Below are 16609 nucleotides of genomic sequence, written 5' to 3'. Positions count from 1 at the left end.
CCCTAATACCAGCAAACATCTTCCTCGCTTTCACCTAGTGTGACAGATTTGGTTAGTTACATTGATTTGGTCGGCCAATTCCCTCCATGCAGCTTGCACAGGACGGTTGTCTTCTGCCCCAATTAGTCACCCTCCTTCACTGCACCTCTTGCAATAAGATCTCTAGGATCATCATCAAATGGGACAATTTTGCACAAATTTATCTTAGCACCCATTTATTCCGCCAGCAAAAATTACATTAAGGGACAGCACTAGCATTTTAAGAATTGCTGTCTGTCCAGATTTCCTGCTGCCAGCCAATTGCACTCCTCTGTCTCTACGCATGTTTTTTTCTCTACACGGGGAATCTTATTTAGTTTGGTGGGGGAGTACCAGCATCCCTAAACTCAACAAGATAAGTCCTCCCTGTTACTACGGCAGGTGTACCAATGTCATGGGCAAGCTCAACCCATGACTCAAAAAATCAGGACTTTGGCGTGCTCGAGCAATACTTAAGACGTTTGGATGTCTCAGGAAGTAGGAGCCTTACAATATGCCCCAGAGTGGGTTTCCTAAACTATTGTGTGCTGCAGGGTGCATTGTCTCATTAGGGACAGCCACTTTACAATGAATTTACCTAATGAGTAACCATAAGCCATGGAAGATGAGGGGCAGCAGCCACCGGCAGTGGCTCATTCAATGCTGGGAGAGACTCTTCCATTATCTACCTTGATATTTTCTTACAAGAATGAATGCTGCATACAGCCCTTATAATTCTCAGCAAGGTGGATTCACTACCTTGTGTTTCCTGTTTAGCCGTGTCATCTCTTAAAGCCCTGCTTTTTATAAGGCTCCTTGTTTTGATAGAAACATGTTAACGCAGGAAGCGGTCTTCAATGTATTGTAAAAGCATTCCCCACTTTGACCACATGCAGCACTTTTATCCCTGTCTATCTTGGGATAGATAAAATCACCCAATACTATTGCCCTGTTGTTCTAACATATCTCTGTTCTGTCTGCCGATCTCCACCTATATCACATCTCCACTGTTTGGTGACCTATAATGCAAATTGAGAATTGTATAATTTCCCTCCCTATTTGGTGACCTATAATGCAAATTGAGAATTGTATAATTTCCCTCCCTATCTCCACATCTTAACTCTACCAACCTGGATTCTCTCCTAACACAACCCCTTACATTCTAGTGCTGTGATAGAATCCCTTATTAATACTGCCACACCACTCCTATTTTGAGAAGTGGAGGCACCATAGACTGTCTTTCTCTTGAGGCCCAGAAAGGGGATGGATGGGCCAGTAATAGGAGGGCCTGGGGTAAGGACAAGTGCTTACATAATACGCAAATTGGGGCAAATTATTGATGAGAGTAGGAGATCAATTTGGAAATTATGACCACAACATAGGTTCAATGTGAAAACAGAAAAGGGTAATGAACAGGCAAAGATAAATATACCGGACTGGAAAAGGGTAAATTTCAGTGGGATAAGAAGGGGTCCAGCTCAATGTAATTCGGCAGAAAAATTTAACAAATAGATTGCTGGATCAGTAGTGGAGAATCTACTGGATAGAAGGGTGCATCAAAGAATAGAAGTCTGTGGATAAATGGAGAGATTAAAATTAAATAGAACCTGAAAAAGACAGCAACTGGGGGTAAAGAAAATCATGAAGAATATGGAAAGTGTAGAGGGGAGTTGAAAAGGGAGATTTAAAGGACTAAAAGGTAATATGAAAAACACTAGCAAATAATAAATAGTAAAGGCTTTTATAAGCATATAAAAAGTAAAGGATTAGTTAAAGGGTTGGAGTGCTCGGGGGAGAAATTTAATTGTGGAGGATGAAGGTATGGCAGAGATATTGTGATATTATAAACAATCTCAAACATTTTGGACTATTGTCAGAAGATAGCTCCTTGAAGTACCTGAGCGTCCAGGTGTCATTCCATCCCATTTGCCCAATGGGGTGCTTCGCTGGGCAGACATGTTCTCCAACTCCCATATCATGGGGTAAGCTTTGATTGACAGCTTGGTGGGCTGAGCCCCCATCTGACAGTTAAATGTGGGCAGTTTGCAAAGAAGAGCCTGTGTCTCTCTTTTACACAGAATTGTCTGTGTTTTCACTGCAATAGCCAGCAGTTGTGTGCATTTTAAAAGTCTGAACCAATTTAGCTTTGATGGTCATTCATGTTCATTCATGTCTTTTACGTAAATAAATCAGCATATGTCCAGAAGCTGTGCCTTGTTTCCATAGAATACTGTCTACCATCTGTAAAGAGGAGAATTCACATGGCAGTACATGTGATATTTCAGTCGCTGATCTATGGAGTAAGGATTTTCTGTTAATGTCTCGCTAAAGTCTATTTAGACATTGGGCAGGTAAAGGTGCACTCCACATTATATATAGTGCCTTTCATGTCCTCAGGATATCCCAAAGCATTTCACAGCCAATTAAGTACTTTTTCTTTTAAAGTGTAGTCACTGTTGTAATGTAGGTAAATGGAGAGGAATCAACATAATTTCAAGGCCACCAACAAGGAGCATCATCATGTTCTTGAACTGGAAGAGAAATACATATCGACAGCAAATCTAATAGGTATTTGAGTCTATAGTAGAGACCTCCTTGGGTTAAGTGATGTTAGTAACTCCCTTAAATGGACTGAGTGCCTACTTTTTATGGAAGTTGACTCCCACTGCCCTATATCTACTTATGGGACCCAGAAGTATAACAATGAAACTCCCTTGTGATCTGGACCAGATGTTTGCACCTTGCGCATGTGTACTCCTTCAATCTCTCTGAAGAACTGAGTTAACACGAGGTGAGGCAAATTTTGGTTGGAAATGTAAGCTGCTTTATTCAACAGTATATAAAACACAGAACAATGAGTACGATAAGAGTCATTTGGTACAATTGGTACTATTTATATTCACATACTGTTACAAAAACAAAGAACACGCAAGCACTAGCCCGCTCTGGTGGGTCGTCTTGTCTAGCTTATAAGAACGATCTGTCTGCATTTTGTCCTACTGTTCAGGACAGAGGTCTCAGAAACTGCAGAGTGAGTTGGACAAGATAAGTAAGTGGGCAGAACAATGGCAGATGAAATGTAATGCAGACAAATGGAAATTACTGCACATAGGAAGAAAACAATAGATGGCATGCATACTCCCTGAATGGTGTTGAAATAACTTTACAAACTCAATGCTAAACATATCCAACCACTGCAGAGTAGCAATTAATATGTTGAATTATATAGCTAAAACAGTGGAATATAGGTCAAAGGAGGTAATGATCAAACTTCATAGCGCTCTGGTCAGACTGCACTTTGGTTAGTATGTACAGTTCTGGTCACCAAGAAACAAGAGAGACATTCAAGCACTGGAGGCAATGCAGGGAAGAGCCATAATGCTGATCTCTAATGTCAGGGGTCTGAGTTGTGAGGAAAGACTGGAGAAACTTAGGCTTTTCAGCTTGGAAACAACAACTTCCATTGAGCGCCTTTAACGTAGTAAACCATCCCAAGACGCTTCAGAGAAGTGTAATCGGACAAAAATTGACACCGAGCCAAAGCAGGAGATATCAGGACAGGTGACTAAAAGCTTGGTCAAGTTTCAAGGAGTGCCTTAAAGGTAGAGAGGTGGAGAAGCTTAGGGCCTAGGCAGCTGAAAGCATAGCCACGAATGGTGGGGTGAAGGAAGTCGGGAATGCACAAGAGGCCAGAGTTCAAGGAACTCAGAGATCTTGGAGGGTTGTAGGGCTGGAGGAGGTTACAGAGATAGGGAGGGGTAAGGCCATGGAAGGATGACCGGGGGCCCATGTAGGTTAGCGAGCATAGGGGTGATGGGTGAATGGGACTTGGTGCGAGTTAGGATACGGGCAGCAGAGTTTTGGATGAGCTCAAGTTTATGAAGGATGGAAGCTGTGAGGCTGGCCAGGAGAGCATTGCAATAGTCAAATCTGGAGGTAACAAAAGCATAGATGAGGGTTACAGCAGCACATGGGCTGAGGCATGGGTGGAGATGGGTGATATTACAGAGGTGGAAGTAGGCGGTCTTTGTAATGGAGAGGATATGGGGTCGGAAGCTCAGCTCAAGATCGAATAGGGCGCCAAGGTTGTGAACAGTTGAGGAAAGGAGGTGATCTTATAGAGGTATATAAGGTTGTTACGGGTATAGAGAAAATTAACCCAGAATAGTAATTTAAATTGAACTGCAGGAGTAGAACAAGGGCCCTCAGATTCAAACTAGAGGTTACTTTTAGGACAGCTATCAGGAAATTCTTCTTCACACTAGGATTGCCAACCCTACTGCCACAGCAGCGGCGCCCCTGCTCCGTGATGTCACCGTCTACCACCGGATAGAAGCCTTCAACTCGGTAACATCACTCCAAACCCCCCAACCCCCGCAGAGAACTGGAACTGGTGAGGGAGTCGGGGCAGAGGCTTGGGAATCAGGCGAGAGAGGCAAACTGGGAGGTCTGTGGAACTGGGGCTTGGACGGGGGGGGGGGGGGGGGGCAGGAGATAGACTGGAGAATGGGGTGGGCTTGGGGGCCAGCATTTCCTGCAGAGCCGGGAGCAGCAGCAGCTTCAGCAACGTGGTGAGTGGGAGCGGCACTGCGAGAGGAGCAGCCTGTAAAGGAGTAAGTGAAACCTGGGGACCTTGCTATGGGTAAACGGTGAAAGATTGTTTCCACTGGTGGGTGAATGGAGAACAAGGGGACGGAGACCAAGGATTCTGGCTAGAAGACGACTAAGGGGGAAGGGAGATGGAAGGTTCTTGATCAAAGGGCTATTAGACCATGGGATGCTTCACCACGCGGCTACTAGAACATCATTTAAAAGGGAATGGAATAAATATTTGAAAAGGAGGAATATAAAAGGATTGGGGGAGCAGTGGTGGGGTTACAGGAGAGTGCCAGCACTGGCACTAGCACCAAATGGTCTTCTCCAGTGCCGTAATCACTATAAAAATAAACTCTTCTTTATTGAGTCTGAGCACAGGGAGTGTTTTCGAAGTGTTGGTTCTGAGCTAACTTTAGTACGATGTGCATGTGGGGGTGGCGGGCGTTAGGACCTCTCTGGATGGTCTTCCTTATCCCTAATTATCTTGTGATCTGCTAGCGTCATTCAATATAACTCACAATTATATGGTGCCTTTAACATAGTAAAATGTCTCAAGGCACTTCACAGGAGTGTTATCAGACAAAAAATTGACACCGAAGAAGGAGTCAAACAGTCAGGTTTTAAGGAGAATCTTAAAGGTGGAGAGATTTAGGGAGTGAATTCCAGAGCTTAGGACTTGGCAGCTGAAGGCACAGCTACCAATGGTGGGTTGGAGGAAGCACAAGAGGCTAGAGTTCTCCGAAGGCTGAAGGAGGTTACAGAGTTAGGGAGGGGCGAGGCTATGGAGGGATTTGAGCACGTGGAATGAGTATTTTTAAAAGTAACAATCATTCACATGTGTTTAAAAATTCAGCCTGTGTTGATGGATATGGCACAGCTACTGTTTAAACGGATCAGTAAGCCAATGTCCTCCCTGAATCTCACTCTGAGCATGTCCCAGCAGTTGATAGCTCTACAAAACCCAGCTGAGAGCAGTTAGCTCTCCCAAGGTTGGTAAATGTACAGTGCAAGAAAGACAAGTCATCCAGGCTAGGGAGAGCCAGAGAGAACCTGACCACTGCAGGCACTTCCTCGCTCGCTAAAGTCAGATCTTGCTCAGCAGTCGAGGTGCGCGTTATTTTAATCGCTTGGGTCCGCTTCCTGTTCCCAGTCCTTTTGTATCAGGACTCGTCCTGCAGGTTACGACGTAACAAGGCTGAATTATCTGGGACAGCCACGTGTACAAAATCTTTGGCTGCGGGGACAATTAGCAACCCCTTAACCACCCCTAGTTTGTACCAGGAGAAAAAACAATTCATGTATCAGCCGAGGGCGATGTGACTGACACTTGGAATCGACCCAGTGTCCTGGACATTGACATCAAGCCTGTTGGTTTCTTGCTGCTTCCACCGTCGCCCCTCTTACACACAGAAGATGATCTCGGTGAAGTCCGTCCTGTGCAGCATTGCCAGCCTTTACCTGGGCTGCTTCTGTGTTTTTTTGCTGGTTGATGTGTACGGCCGACCTACCAATAACTCGGCCGTTAAGAAGGAAAAATCAGGGATCAGCAAGGACGAGAACGAGATCCAGCCCCCGAACCACCTGAACGGGCTCAAGCTGGAGAAAGGCGGCAACTTGAACAAGGATTTTCACCAAGAGGTCTTCCTGGGCAAAGAGATGGAGGAGTTTGAGGAGGACTCGGAACCCATGAAAAACAGGAAAAAGCTCATTGACATATTTGACAAGTGAGTAATAACTGTGATGTTCCACGGGAATTTGGAGTGAGTTACAGATGTGCTGATTGTGGGTTTGGACTATTCCCAAACTCCTAAAATTAAAGTAACTTCTGAATAAATTCAAAGCATTTGAATATCCAGTATTGGTGCAGCGTGCTTAATTCTACCTCAGTAGATAATGACATACTTGGGAGTCATATCCAGCAATATGTATAATGTCATGATAACAACTTGCATTTATATAGTGCCTTTAATGTAGTAAAACGACCCAATGCGCTTCACAGGAGCGTTATCAAACAAACGAGTCACGTGAGATAATGGGACCCACGACCAAAAGCTCGGTTAAAGTGGTAGGTTTTAAAGAGCGTCTTAAAGGAGGAGAGGGAGAGGTGGAGCGGTTTAGGGAGGGCATTCCAGCACTTAGGGTCTTGGCAGCTGAGGCATGGCTGCCAATGGTGGAGTGATGAAAATCGGGGATGCACAAGAGGCCGGAATTGGAGTAGCGCAGAGATCTCGGAGGAGGTCAGAAGTAGGGAGTGGCAAAGGCCATGGATGGATTTTTGTCCCTTTTGCTACAATCTCATTGTAGCTCTTGATGGCCATTGTGTTCTGTCTGTGATGACGTTACACTAAGTGATTAATAATTACACTGTATCACTGCAAGTTTAGTAAGAAATATTCTGGTCCATATAGTTTGGTTAGTATATAAAGCAATAACTTTTTTTATATAGGGCCTTTAATGTAGAAAAACATCACAAAAGGAGAAATCAAAAAAGTGGAAGTCAAGCCAAAGAAGGAGATATTATGAGGGATAACTAAAAGCTTGGCCAAAGAGATGGGTTTAAGGAGGGTCTAAAAGAAGGAAAGGAGTTGGAGAGATGGAAGGGTTTAGGGAGTAAATTCCAGAATGTGGGGCCTAGGTGACTGAAGTCACAGCCGCCAATAGTGGGGTGAAGGGAGGAAGACATGTACAAGAGCCCAGTCACAGGAATGGGGAGTTTGGAGGGAGGTTGTAGGGCTGGAGGAGGTTACAGAGATAGGGAGGAGCAAAGCCATGATGGGATTTAAACATGAGGATGAGAATTTTAAATTTAAGGCATTGGGGGACTGGGAGCCAGTGTACATCATGAGGACAGGGGTGATGGGTGAGTAGGATAGCAGAGTTTTGAGTGAGCTGAAGTTTATGGTGGGTGGAAGATGGGAGGCCAATCAGAAGAGCATTGGAATAGTTGAGTCTGGAGGTGACAAAAGCATGGAGGAGAGTTTTAGCGGCAGATGAACTGAGACAGGGGCAGAGGTGAGCGATGTTACGGAGGTGGAATTGAGCAGCCTATGACTGAGGTTATCCTAGGTGGGCAGCTCCTTTGCTGTATCCTTGGTATACTCCTTAAAACCTACCTCTTTGACCAAGCTTTTGGTCAGCTGTCCTAATATCGTCGTCTTTATCTTGGTGACAATTTTTGTCTGATTACGCGTCTACGAAGCGCCTTGGGACATTTTAATATGTTAAAGGCGCTATGTAAATGTACGTTGTCAGGGTTGAATAGGATGTCGAGCTTGCAAACAGGCTGCTTCAGCCTGAGTCAGCGGCCGGGAGGGGGCTGGAATATGGAATAAAAGAAGTCATTTGGTCAGTATATGAGAGCAGAAGTGATCTTGTCTATATAGAGAACAGTAGAAATAATCTGGTCAGCACATAGTGTATGGAGAGTAGTAAGAGTAATCTGTTAACATATAGTGTCTGGAGAAGAGTAGAATTAATCTGGTCAGTATGCAATGTATAGGGAATAGAAGTAATTTAGTTAGTATGCAGTGTATATGAGAATAGCAAATGGGGGAGGGGAAAGAGCCTCGCAAAAAGAAACTAATTGAACCGTTTAGTCACAAAAATGAAGTCCAAATAGTTTGATATCAGCAGTTGTTTATAAATTTAACATTGTACACAATTATCCCAGGTTCTCGAGTGCAGCCCCTCCCCCGTCCTGGGGCCCGTTCCTAGCCAGGCCCACGGACATTGCTTCTGGTAGCTGTGAAACCTACACAGAGCGTAAAACTGTTCAGGAGTTTCAACAAACACAAGCTCCTTCATTTTTACACGTGCACACATTAAACTTTTTACTAGGTTTTGCAAATGGTACAAATGGTTTTTTTTCTCTTTTTTTCATTCTTATACTATGGATGCCAAGTAACCAACTCACAGGCAAAAGTATGATCAGTTTGACCGGCCAACATTGATCCAATTTCAACCCATTCTTCAGATTAAATAAATTTTGTTCTCACAAGTCATTTTTCACCTTACCTTGTCTTCCGGCTCCCAATGTTTTAGCTCCCTGAGTCTGTCTGTGTCTGTATTTCTAACTTGCCTTTTTGTCCCCTGTGCTTTGCTGCCAGTGCTGTTGTCTTTCCTTATGCTCTTTTTCCCATTCTTTCTCTGTCAGTTCATCTTATCTGAGGTGTCTGTGCCCGACATTTCCAGATGGCTTGACCTGCTCACACTGCCTCCTGAGTGCTATACAGCTCTGTGCTCCTGCTGGGATCCGTTTGTAACGAATAGGAATTTGACACAATGCGAATCATAAGAGGGTTTTCTTACATATTTAATATCTATGAGAAAACTCTGTGTTCCTCCAATCCTGGCCACTTATGCATCCCCAATTTTCTTTGCCCCTCCATTGGCGGCTGTGCCTTCAGCTGCTTAGGCCCTAAGTTTTGGAATTCGCTCCCTAAACCTCCGCCTCTCTTTTTCCTCCTTTAGGACGCTCCTTAAAACTTCCTCCTTTCACCTGTACCAATATCTCCTCATGTGGCTCAGTGTCAAATTTTGTTTGATAATGCTCCTGTAAAGCATCTGTAACGTTTTACTATGTTTAAAGGTGCTATATAAATGCAAGTTGTTGTATCTGGTCCCTTTAATTTTGATCCCTTGCAGCTTGATGGCTGCAGAGAACACACATCCCAGTCTGGCATGCAAAAGATCACATCCTGCCTATGCAAATACAATTTAGTTGAAAGACTAATGGAAACCACTTCCCACAGACTGCTGGCTTTATCCTGGTTACTCGTCTCTCTTTTAATGTAAATTTATTCTGAGAAGATAGTCCTGACCCTTTTACCATATGTTCGTAACAGGAGAACATACTTGCTCAAGCAGGAATGTTATAGCTTTGAATCTTTAAAGCAAATAGCAGATCACTTCCCAATAATCAGATTTCAGAGGAAAAGTTCCCGCATGTCTTTTATTTGCAGCTTTACCTCCGATTCATTGCTCCCTCTCAAAAAAAACCACAAGGTAGGTATACGAACAGTGTGTCAGGACTGCAGCATATGGCAGTTTGTGGATGATGAGACTGTCCCGGATTGCCCCATTTGCAGGAAATGGCTCTGCCTTGAGTCACTCCAGCTCCGAGTCATTTGAGCTGGGGTGCAAGTTAGAGACACTCCGACACGTAACTTGGGGGAGGAATATCTGGATAGTTTTCTCCAGAGTACAGTCACACCTTGGAGGAGAGTACAGGTGCAGGAAGCAGAGTGTGTGATTGTCAGTCAGCAGGGTAGAAGAAACCTAGTGGAGGTAGAGAAGGAGGTCCCTCAGACACTGGTCCTATCCAACAGGTACAATGTACTTGCTACCTGTGAGGATAAGGATGAAGGCTGCAGGGAGGATGACCAGAATGCCGACCATGGTACCGTGGGGAAGGGGCAGAATAGAAAGGTTGTAATCCAAAGGGATTCGATAAGTAGGCGGATAGATAGCATCCTCTGCAGTCCCGACCGAGAATCCAGGTGGGTGTGTTGCCTACCTGGTGCAAGGGTAAAAGATATCTCGGAGCAACTGGAGAGGAACTTGGAAAGGGAGGAGCAAGATCCAGTTGTCATGGTCCATGTCGGGACCAATGACTTAGGGAAGAAAAGGGAGGAGATCCTGCTAAGGGAATATCAGAAGCTAGGAACTAAATTTAAAAAAAAACAGGACCTCATCTAAGGATTGCTACCAGAGCCACATGTTAATTGGCATAGGGATAAACAGATCAGGAAGGTGAATGCGTGGCTGAAAGACTGGTGTGGGAAGGAAGGGTTCCATTTCATGGGACACTGGCACCAGTACTGGGACAGGAAGGAGCTGTACTGCTGGGACAGGGTCCACCTGAACCAGAATGGAACCAGAGCAGAAAGGATAAATAGGGCTGTGGATAAGACTTTAAACTAGTAAGACGGGGGCAGGGATCTGGTGAAAATAACATAAGCCTGAAGATAAAAGAAATGGGAGATGAGAGTAAAGGTCAGACCAAGGTAAGGAATAAGGGTATCATAAATAGTCAGGGAACAGATACAGTTATAGAACATAAGTATAAAATGACTTAAAAATAAAGTGAGTGGAACAGTTATTAAAAACAAATATTAAATTGCCTGTACAGCAATGTGTGCAGATCCAAAACAAAACGTGGGAACTCGAGGCAATAATTTGTAGTGAGGAGCCGGATGTAGTAGAGATAACTGAAACATGGCTACATAAAGACTGGGACTGGCAGTTAAATATTGCAGAATATAATATATTTAGAAAGAATAGGGAAGGAAGAAGGGGGTTGGGGTGGCTGTACTAATTAGTGATAACATAATGGCAGTTGAAACAAGGGACATAACTAACATTGAGAGAGAAAAAGAATCCATATGGATTGAGATGAAGGGATCGGTCACGCTAATCGGGGTATTTTACAGACCACAAGGAGGAAGAAATATGTAAGCAAGTCTATGAAATGAGTAAAAAAACGTAGAATAATTTTTTTTTTTATTCGTCCATGCGATGTGGGCGTTGCTGGTGAGGCCAGCATTTATTGCCCTTGAGAAGGTGGTGGTGAGCCGCCTTCTTGAACCGCTGCAGTCCGTGTGGTGATGGTTCTCCCACAGTGCTGTTAGGTAGGGAGTTCCAGGATTTTGACACAGCAACGACGAAGGAATGGCGATATATTTCCAAGTCGTGACTCTGACTGGAAAGTGAGGTGATGTTGTTCCCATGTACCTGCTGCCCTTGTCCTTCTAGATGATAGAGGTCGTGGGTTTGGGAGGTGCTGTCGAAGAAGCCTTGGCAAATTGCTGCAGTGCATCCTGTGGATGGTGCACACTGCAGACACGGTGCGCCGGTGCTGAAGGGGGTGAATGTTTAGGGTGGTGGATGGGGTACCAATCAAGTGGGCTGCTTTGTCCTGGATGGTGTCGAGCTTCTTGAGTTGCACTCATCCAGGGAAGTGGAGAGTATTCCATCATACACCTGACTTGTGCCTTGTAGATGGTGGAAAGGCTTTGGGGAGTCAGGAGGTGAGTCACTTGCTGAGAATACCCAGCCTCTGACCTGATCATCATGGGAGGAATCCAGAACAAGGGGGCACAATCTTAAAATTAGCGCTAAGCCATTTAGGAGTGAAATTGGGAAGCACTCTTTCACACAGGGTGGTGGAAATTTGGAATTCTCTCCTCAAAAGGCTGGTAAATGGAGTTGAGGTACAGATCGATCATGATCTATTTGAATGGCGGAACAGGGTCGAGGGGCTGATTGGCCTCCTCCTGTTCCTATGTTCCTGTTGGTTCAAACTAGAAATTTAAACTAGTGCTTGCACAAGGCAGGCAGCTATTAATGCTGCATGGTCAGGTAGTGTTAGGGCTCCTGGTTTATAGAGATTAAATGTTACAATCTGTTTCTATTACATGGGAATCTGAGATTTTTACTGGTGTTACAGGGCCCATAGTTCATGGTTCCATACATTTTTCGATGAAGGCCAATGGCCTTGGGTACTTCAGTCACTACACTGGTGCATTGTTAGCAGGTCTAAGCCGCTCCCTTATATCTGACACAATGGGAGTGATTTTAGGAGGCAATTGCGGGCAATTAAAGCCAGCGGGATGACAGTTAAAGAGCCAAGTGTACCTCATTGAGGTACATAAGGCACTTTACCCGTGACAGAGTAAGTCATTAGAATGATTTTTAACTTAGCTGGGCGACTTGCCCACCGCCTTTGAATCAGGCCTGGTGAATCAGGGAACCAGAAACTAAATAAATTAAATTAAAGAAACCATGGAAGGAAGTGAAAAGACTAAATGAACCTACCTTTGCACCCTGCTCTGATGTCTCCCGCACCAATGTCCCACTCTTCACCCCATCCCCCCGATCTCCCCACCCCCCCCCGGTCTTCCATTCCCTCAGGCCCCCCACCGCCCCCGTCTTCTGTTCCAGCGCCGGATGACGTCTTGCTCTCTTTCTTGCCGCCTCCCCCTGCATTGCAGCTCCTGACAGCAGCCCGCCTGTCAGACAGGCTGGCTGCCGGGCACAAAACCCAGAGAGGACATTAATCATCAGCAATCACCGTGCGATCGTGTCGGAAACGGTAAGTTTTGTTCATGCAGGTTTGCCATGCGCACCTTCACCCCCACCCCCGCTGCCAACCCGCCACCATTGTAAAATCGCGCCCTATGGCTTAGATTTTCCATTATTGTGCCATCCAGACAGGCCTTTGGTGTGATGGGACTCTCACCTGTCACAAAGATGCACCCTCTGACCCTGCCTGATATTTTTAAAATATAAAATCCCAAATTCTGTTGGCCTTTTTATGGCTTTATCTACGTATACTTGTACTTTCAAGGAATTGTATATTTTCACCCCCAGGCCTCCCTGCTCCTCTACACTATTCAATGTTTCCATTGAGTGTATACTCTTATTCTCTACTCTCCTCCCAAAATGTATTACTTCACTTCCCCCACCTTAAATTGCATTGGCTTCCCATTCCATTAATCTGCCAATACCCTGTTGAGGTTTTCCACAGTGCTTTTTGCTGTTTGTTAAACCCCCTACTTTGGTGTTACCAGTGAATTTCAATGCTCTGCACCCTATGCCCAAATCCAAATCATCAATACATTTTATATAGAACGCTGACCTCTGGGGTCCAACATTTCCAACTTTCTCCAATCCAAGCAACACCAAGTAACTCTAACTCTGTTTCCTGTCTATTGATCAATTTTCCCTCCATGCTGCTACATTTCCTCTTGTACCTGAAAGTTTGCAACAAGCCTCCTCTTAGCAAGTGCCTTCTGCAAATTCACATACACAATATCTACTGCCCTTCCCTCTATCCACTTCTTCAAAATTTGTCTTGCCTTTACCAAATCCATACTGGCTGATCTTGATTAACCCATACATTTCTAAATGTTTACTATTTTGATCTTGAGTTATGGAATTTGTACGGAACTGACAGACTAACTGAACTATAGTTACCCAGTTTATCTGTGATCCCCTGCCCCCCTTGGACAGAGGTACAGTATTACATTAGCTAACCTCCAGTCCCCTGGTAAAATTTGCGTATCTGGGGAGGATTGACTATGTTTAGAGACTCTATTGCCTCTCTGACTTCTTTCAACAGCGGTGCATGCTGTCAGGGCCTGATGTCCTAACCAAACTACGTTCTGCTAATTCTTTCAGAACCAATTCCTTTTCTATGGTTTTCTCTAACAATGGTTCAAAATCCAGTGATAGCACTCTCACCTCTGAGTCAGAAGGTTGTTGGTTCAATCCCTACTCCAGAGACTTGAGCACATAATCTAGGCTGGCACTCCAGTGAGGGAGTGCTGCACTGTCAGAGGTGCTGTCTTTCAGATGAGACATTAAACCATGGCCCCGCCTGCCCTCTCAGGTGGAAGTAAAAGATCCCATAGCACTATTCGAAGAAGAGCAGGGGAGTTCTTCCAGTGTCCTGACCAACATTTATCCCTCTACCAACACCTAAAACAGATGATCTGGCCGTTTCTTCCATTGATGTTTGTGGGACCTTGCGTGTCACAAATTGGCTGCCACGTTTCCCACATTACAACAGTGACTATACTTCAAGTGCACTTCATCGGCTGTAGAGCATTTGAGGCAACCTGAGATCATGAAAGGCGCTATATAAATGCAAGTCTTTCTTACTTTAATCCTCCTCTAGTACACCAAGATTCTCATTCCCACCATCATTTGTAGAAATGCATTACTTTAATATCTCTGCCATATCTTCATCCTCCACAATTAGATTTCCCCTTTGTCTCTGAGTACTCAAACTCGCTCTCTAACTTTTCTTTTACTTTTTATATGCTTATACAAGCCCTTGCTGTTTCCTTTTTATATTATGATAGCTTTTTTCATATTCTCCTTTTATTCCTTCTAATCTCCCTTTTGGAAAGATTCCATATTCCTCATGATTTTCTTTAGTATTGCTGGCCCTTGTTTGATCATACTCCTCCCCTTTAAACTTCTGTACAGTTTTAGTTTCTCTTTATTCACAGAACACTAGTTTTTGGTGTGCCCCTTTCTCACCTTACAGGAATATATCTATTTTATACTCTATCATCTTAGATTTAAAGATTCCCTGCCTGCAGTTTGTTAACTTTTTTTCTGCACAGTGCTCTGATCCCTTTTGATTTGTTTGAACTTTGCCTTTTGCCATTTGACACCCTTATTGTTCATTTTCCTTTTCTATTTTCACATTGAACCTAACTATGTTATGGTCACAATTTCTCAATTGCTTTACTCACATATTTGCCCATTTCATTTCCCAGAACTAAATCAAGCAATGCCTCTTTCCTTGTTGAACTATAAACATACTGATCTAAGAAACTGTCTTCGATGCATTTTAAAAAGCTTCCCCACTTTGACCACATAAGTTACCTTTATCCCAGTCTATCTTAAGATAGTTATTCACGGCATATTATTTCCCTTTCATTCTTGCATATCTCTCTGAACTCTCTGTGCCATTCTGTCCCTCTATTTCATCTCCACTTGTGATGCACACTGAGAATTGTATCATTCCCCTTCCTATTCTTTATATCCATAGGGATTCTGCCTTAGCAGAATCCCCTCGAACATCCTTACATTCTAGCGCTGTGAAAGAATCCTTTATTCATTTTTAGCCACTGCCTCCCCTTTTTCTCCAAAAAAATGTTATAACCAGGAATATTAAGTCTCCAGTTCTGTCCAAAACTAAGCCACATTTCTGCTATAGCCACCATATTAGATCCTTTCTACAGTTGTTCATGTTTCTAACAATGCCAGTATTGTTTTGAATGATTTTCAGTTTCACATACATATACCCTTGTAACCAAGGTGACCTGTTGGAAGTGTGTAGATTCCAACAGGTCACCTTGGTTACAAGAATTAGTTCAATTACCCAAACTATCTTTACTTTACAAATACGTATATTAAAATATTATTGTTGTTCAGTGTGATCACGGCAAGACATGAGGATCACGTTTGTAACTTCCTAATACAGTTAGGCAGGTAACCACTTCTCATTATGTTGCCTGGCTTGAGTGTACCTCACCCGGCTCTGTTATGTTGCAATAACTTCGATGACTGACAATCAGGGGGAACACTGCACAAGTCCACCCCCCAAGTATGTTATATTGAGGATTGTACAGCAACAACAACTTGCATTTATATAGGGCCTTTTCACCCTAATAAAACATTTCAAGGTGCTTCACAGGAGTGATATCAGACTACAGTTTGACACCGAGCCACGTAGAGATATTAGGACAGGTGACCAAAAGCTTGGTCGCAGAGAGGTAGGTTTTAAGGACCACCTTAAAACAAGCTGCTAGATAAAATTCCACATGCATAAGGGAAGCAAAAGAATCTGCATGTTGCGTTGTGGAAAATCCAGCTGGTAATGATGGAGTTTTTTCCATGGGTGTGGGTTAAGATAAGCACGTATTAATTTTTCCCTTTTTCTTGCATTCCTATAAGATGATGTGAGTTTGGCCAGTTTAAGCTCTGTACCTGTAGCTGGGAAATGTATACATTTCCTCTGGAATGTAACTCATAAAATATATTTTAAGAAAATGTTCTGTGGGAAATTCTAGAACCAAATTCAAATGATGTCTATCATGCTGTGCAGAATGTAGAGACAGTGCATTCCAGCTGGCACCAGAGAGTTACAAACTGGTTTCACCACGTGCTGATACAAAGTAACTTAGCCCCTGCCACAGGGTTATATTTGTGAACATATCAAAACTATTAACTTTTCAGAGTGATGTAGATTTTTCATTTCAATGGCCAAAAAAACACTTCATAACTCTTATCATATTTCTGTTTAATGCCTCACTGTACATCCGTGAGATATCGCCATTGTCACCAGTGAGTTATGAGAGGGTTGGGGGGCTGAAACCTAATGAAACAAATCTAAGGCTTTTATCAAATGGTAAGGCGCCCAACAATTGAGGACATCTTATTTATGCTCCTACAAAGAGTTGGAGTCTCCTCCCATATC

At 43.7% G+C, this 16609-nt stretch overlaps 1 protein-coding gene across 1 annotated transcript in view; it reads left to right on the top strand.

Moving 5' to 3' along the window:
* Window positions 1–5713: 5713 nt before the first annotated feature.
* sdf4 (stromal cell derived factor 4) overlaps window positions 5714–16609 on the top strand; it is a 64935-nt gene continuing 54039 nt past the window's right edge. The window contains exon 1 of the mRNA XM_067970483.1: window positions 5714–6338. Coding sequence (XP_067826584.1) covers window positions 6028–6338 — 311 coding nt within the window. The 5' untranslated portion in view covers window positions 5714–6027. The remainder of the gene's footprint in view (window positions 6339–16609) is intronic.

This window comes from Heptranchias perlo, chromosome 32 (genome assembly GCF_035084215.1).
Source record: "Heptranchias perlo isolate sHepPer1 chromosome 32, sHepPer1.hap1, whole genome shotgun sequence".
In the NCBI taxonomy this organism is placed as follows: domain Eukaryota; kingdom Metazoa; phylum Chordata; class Chondrichthyes; order Hexanchiformes; family Hexanchidae; genus Heptranchias; species Heptranchias perlo.
Note: the sequence above shows the minus strand (reverse complement) of the source record. Positions and strands in the feature narration are given on the sequence as shown.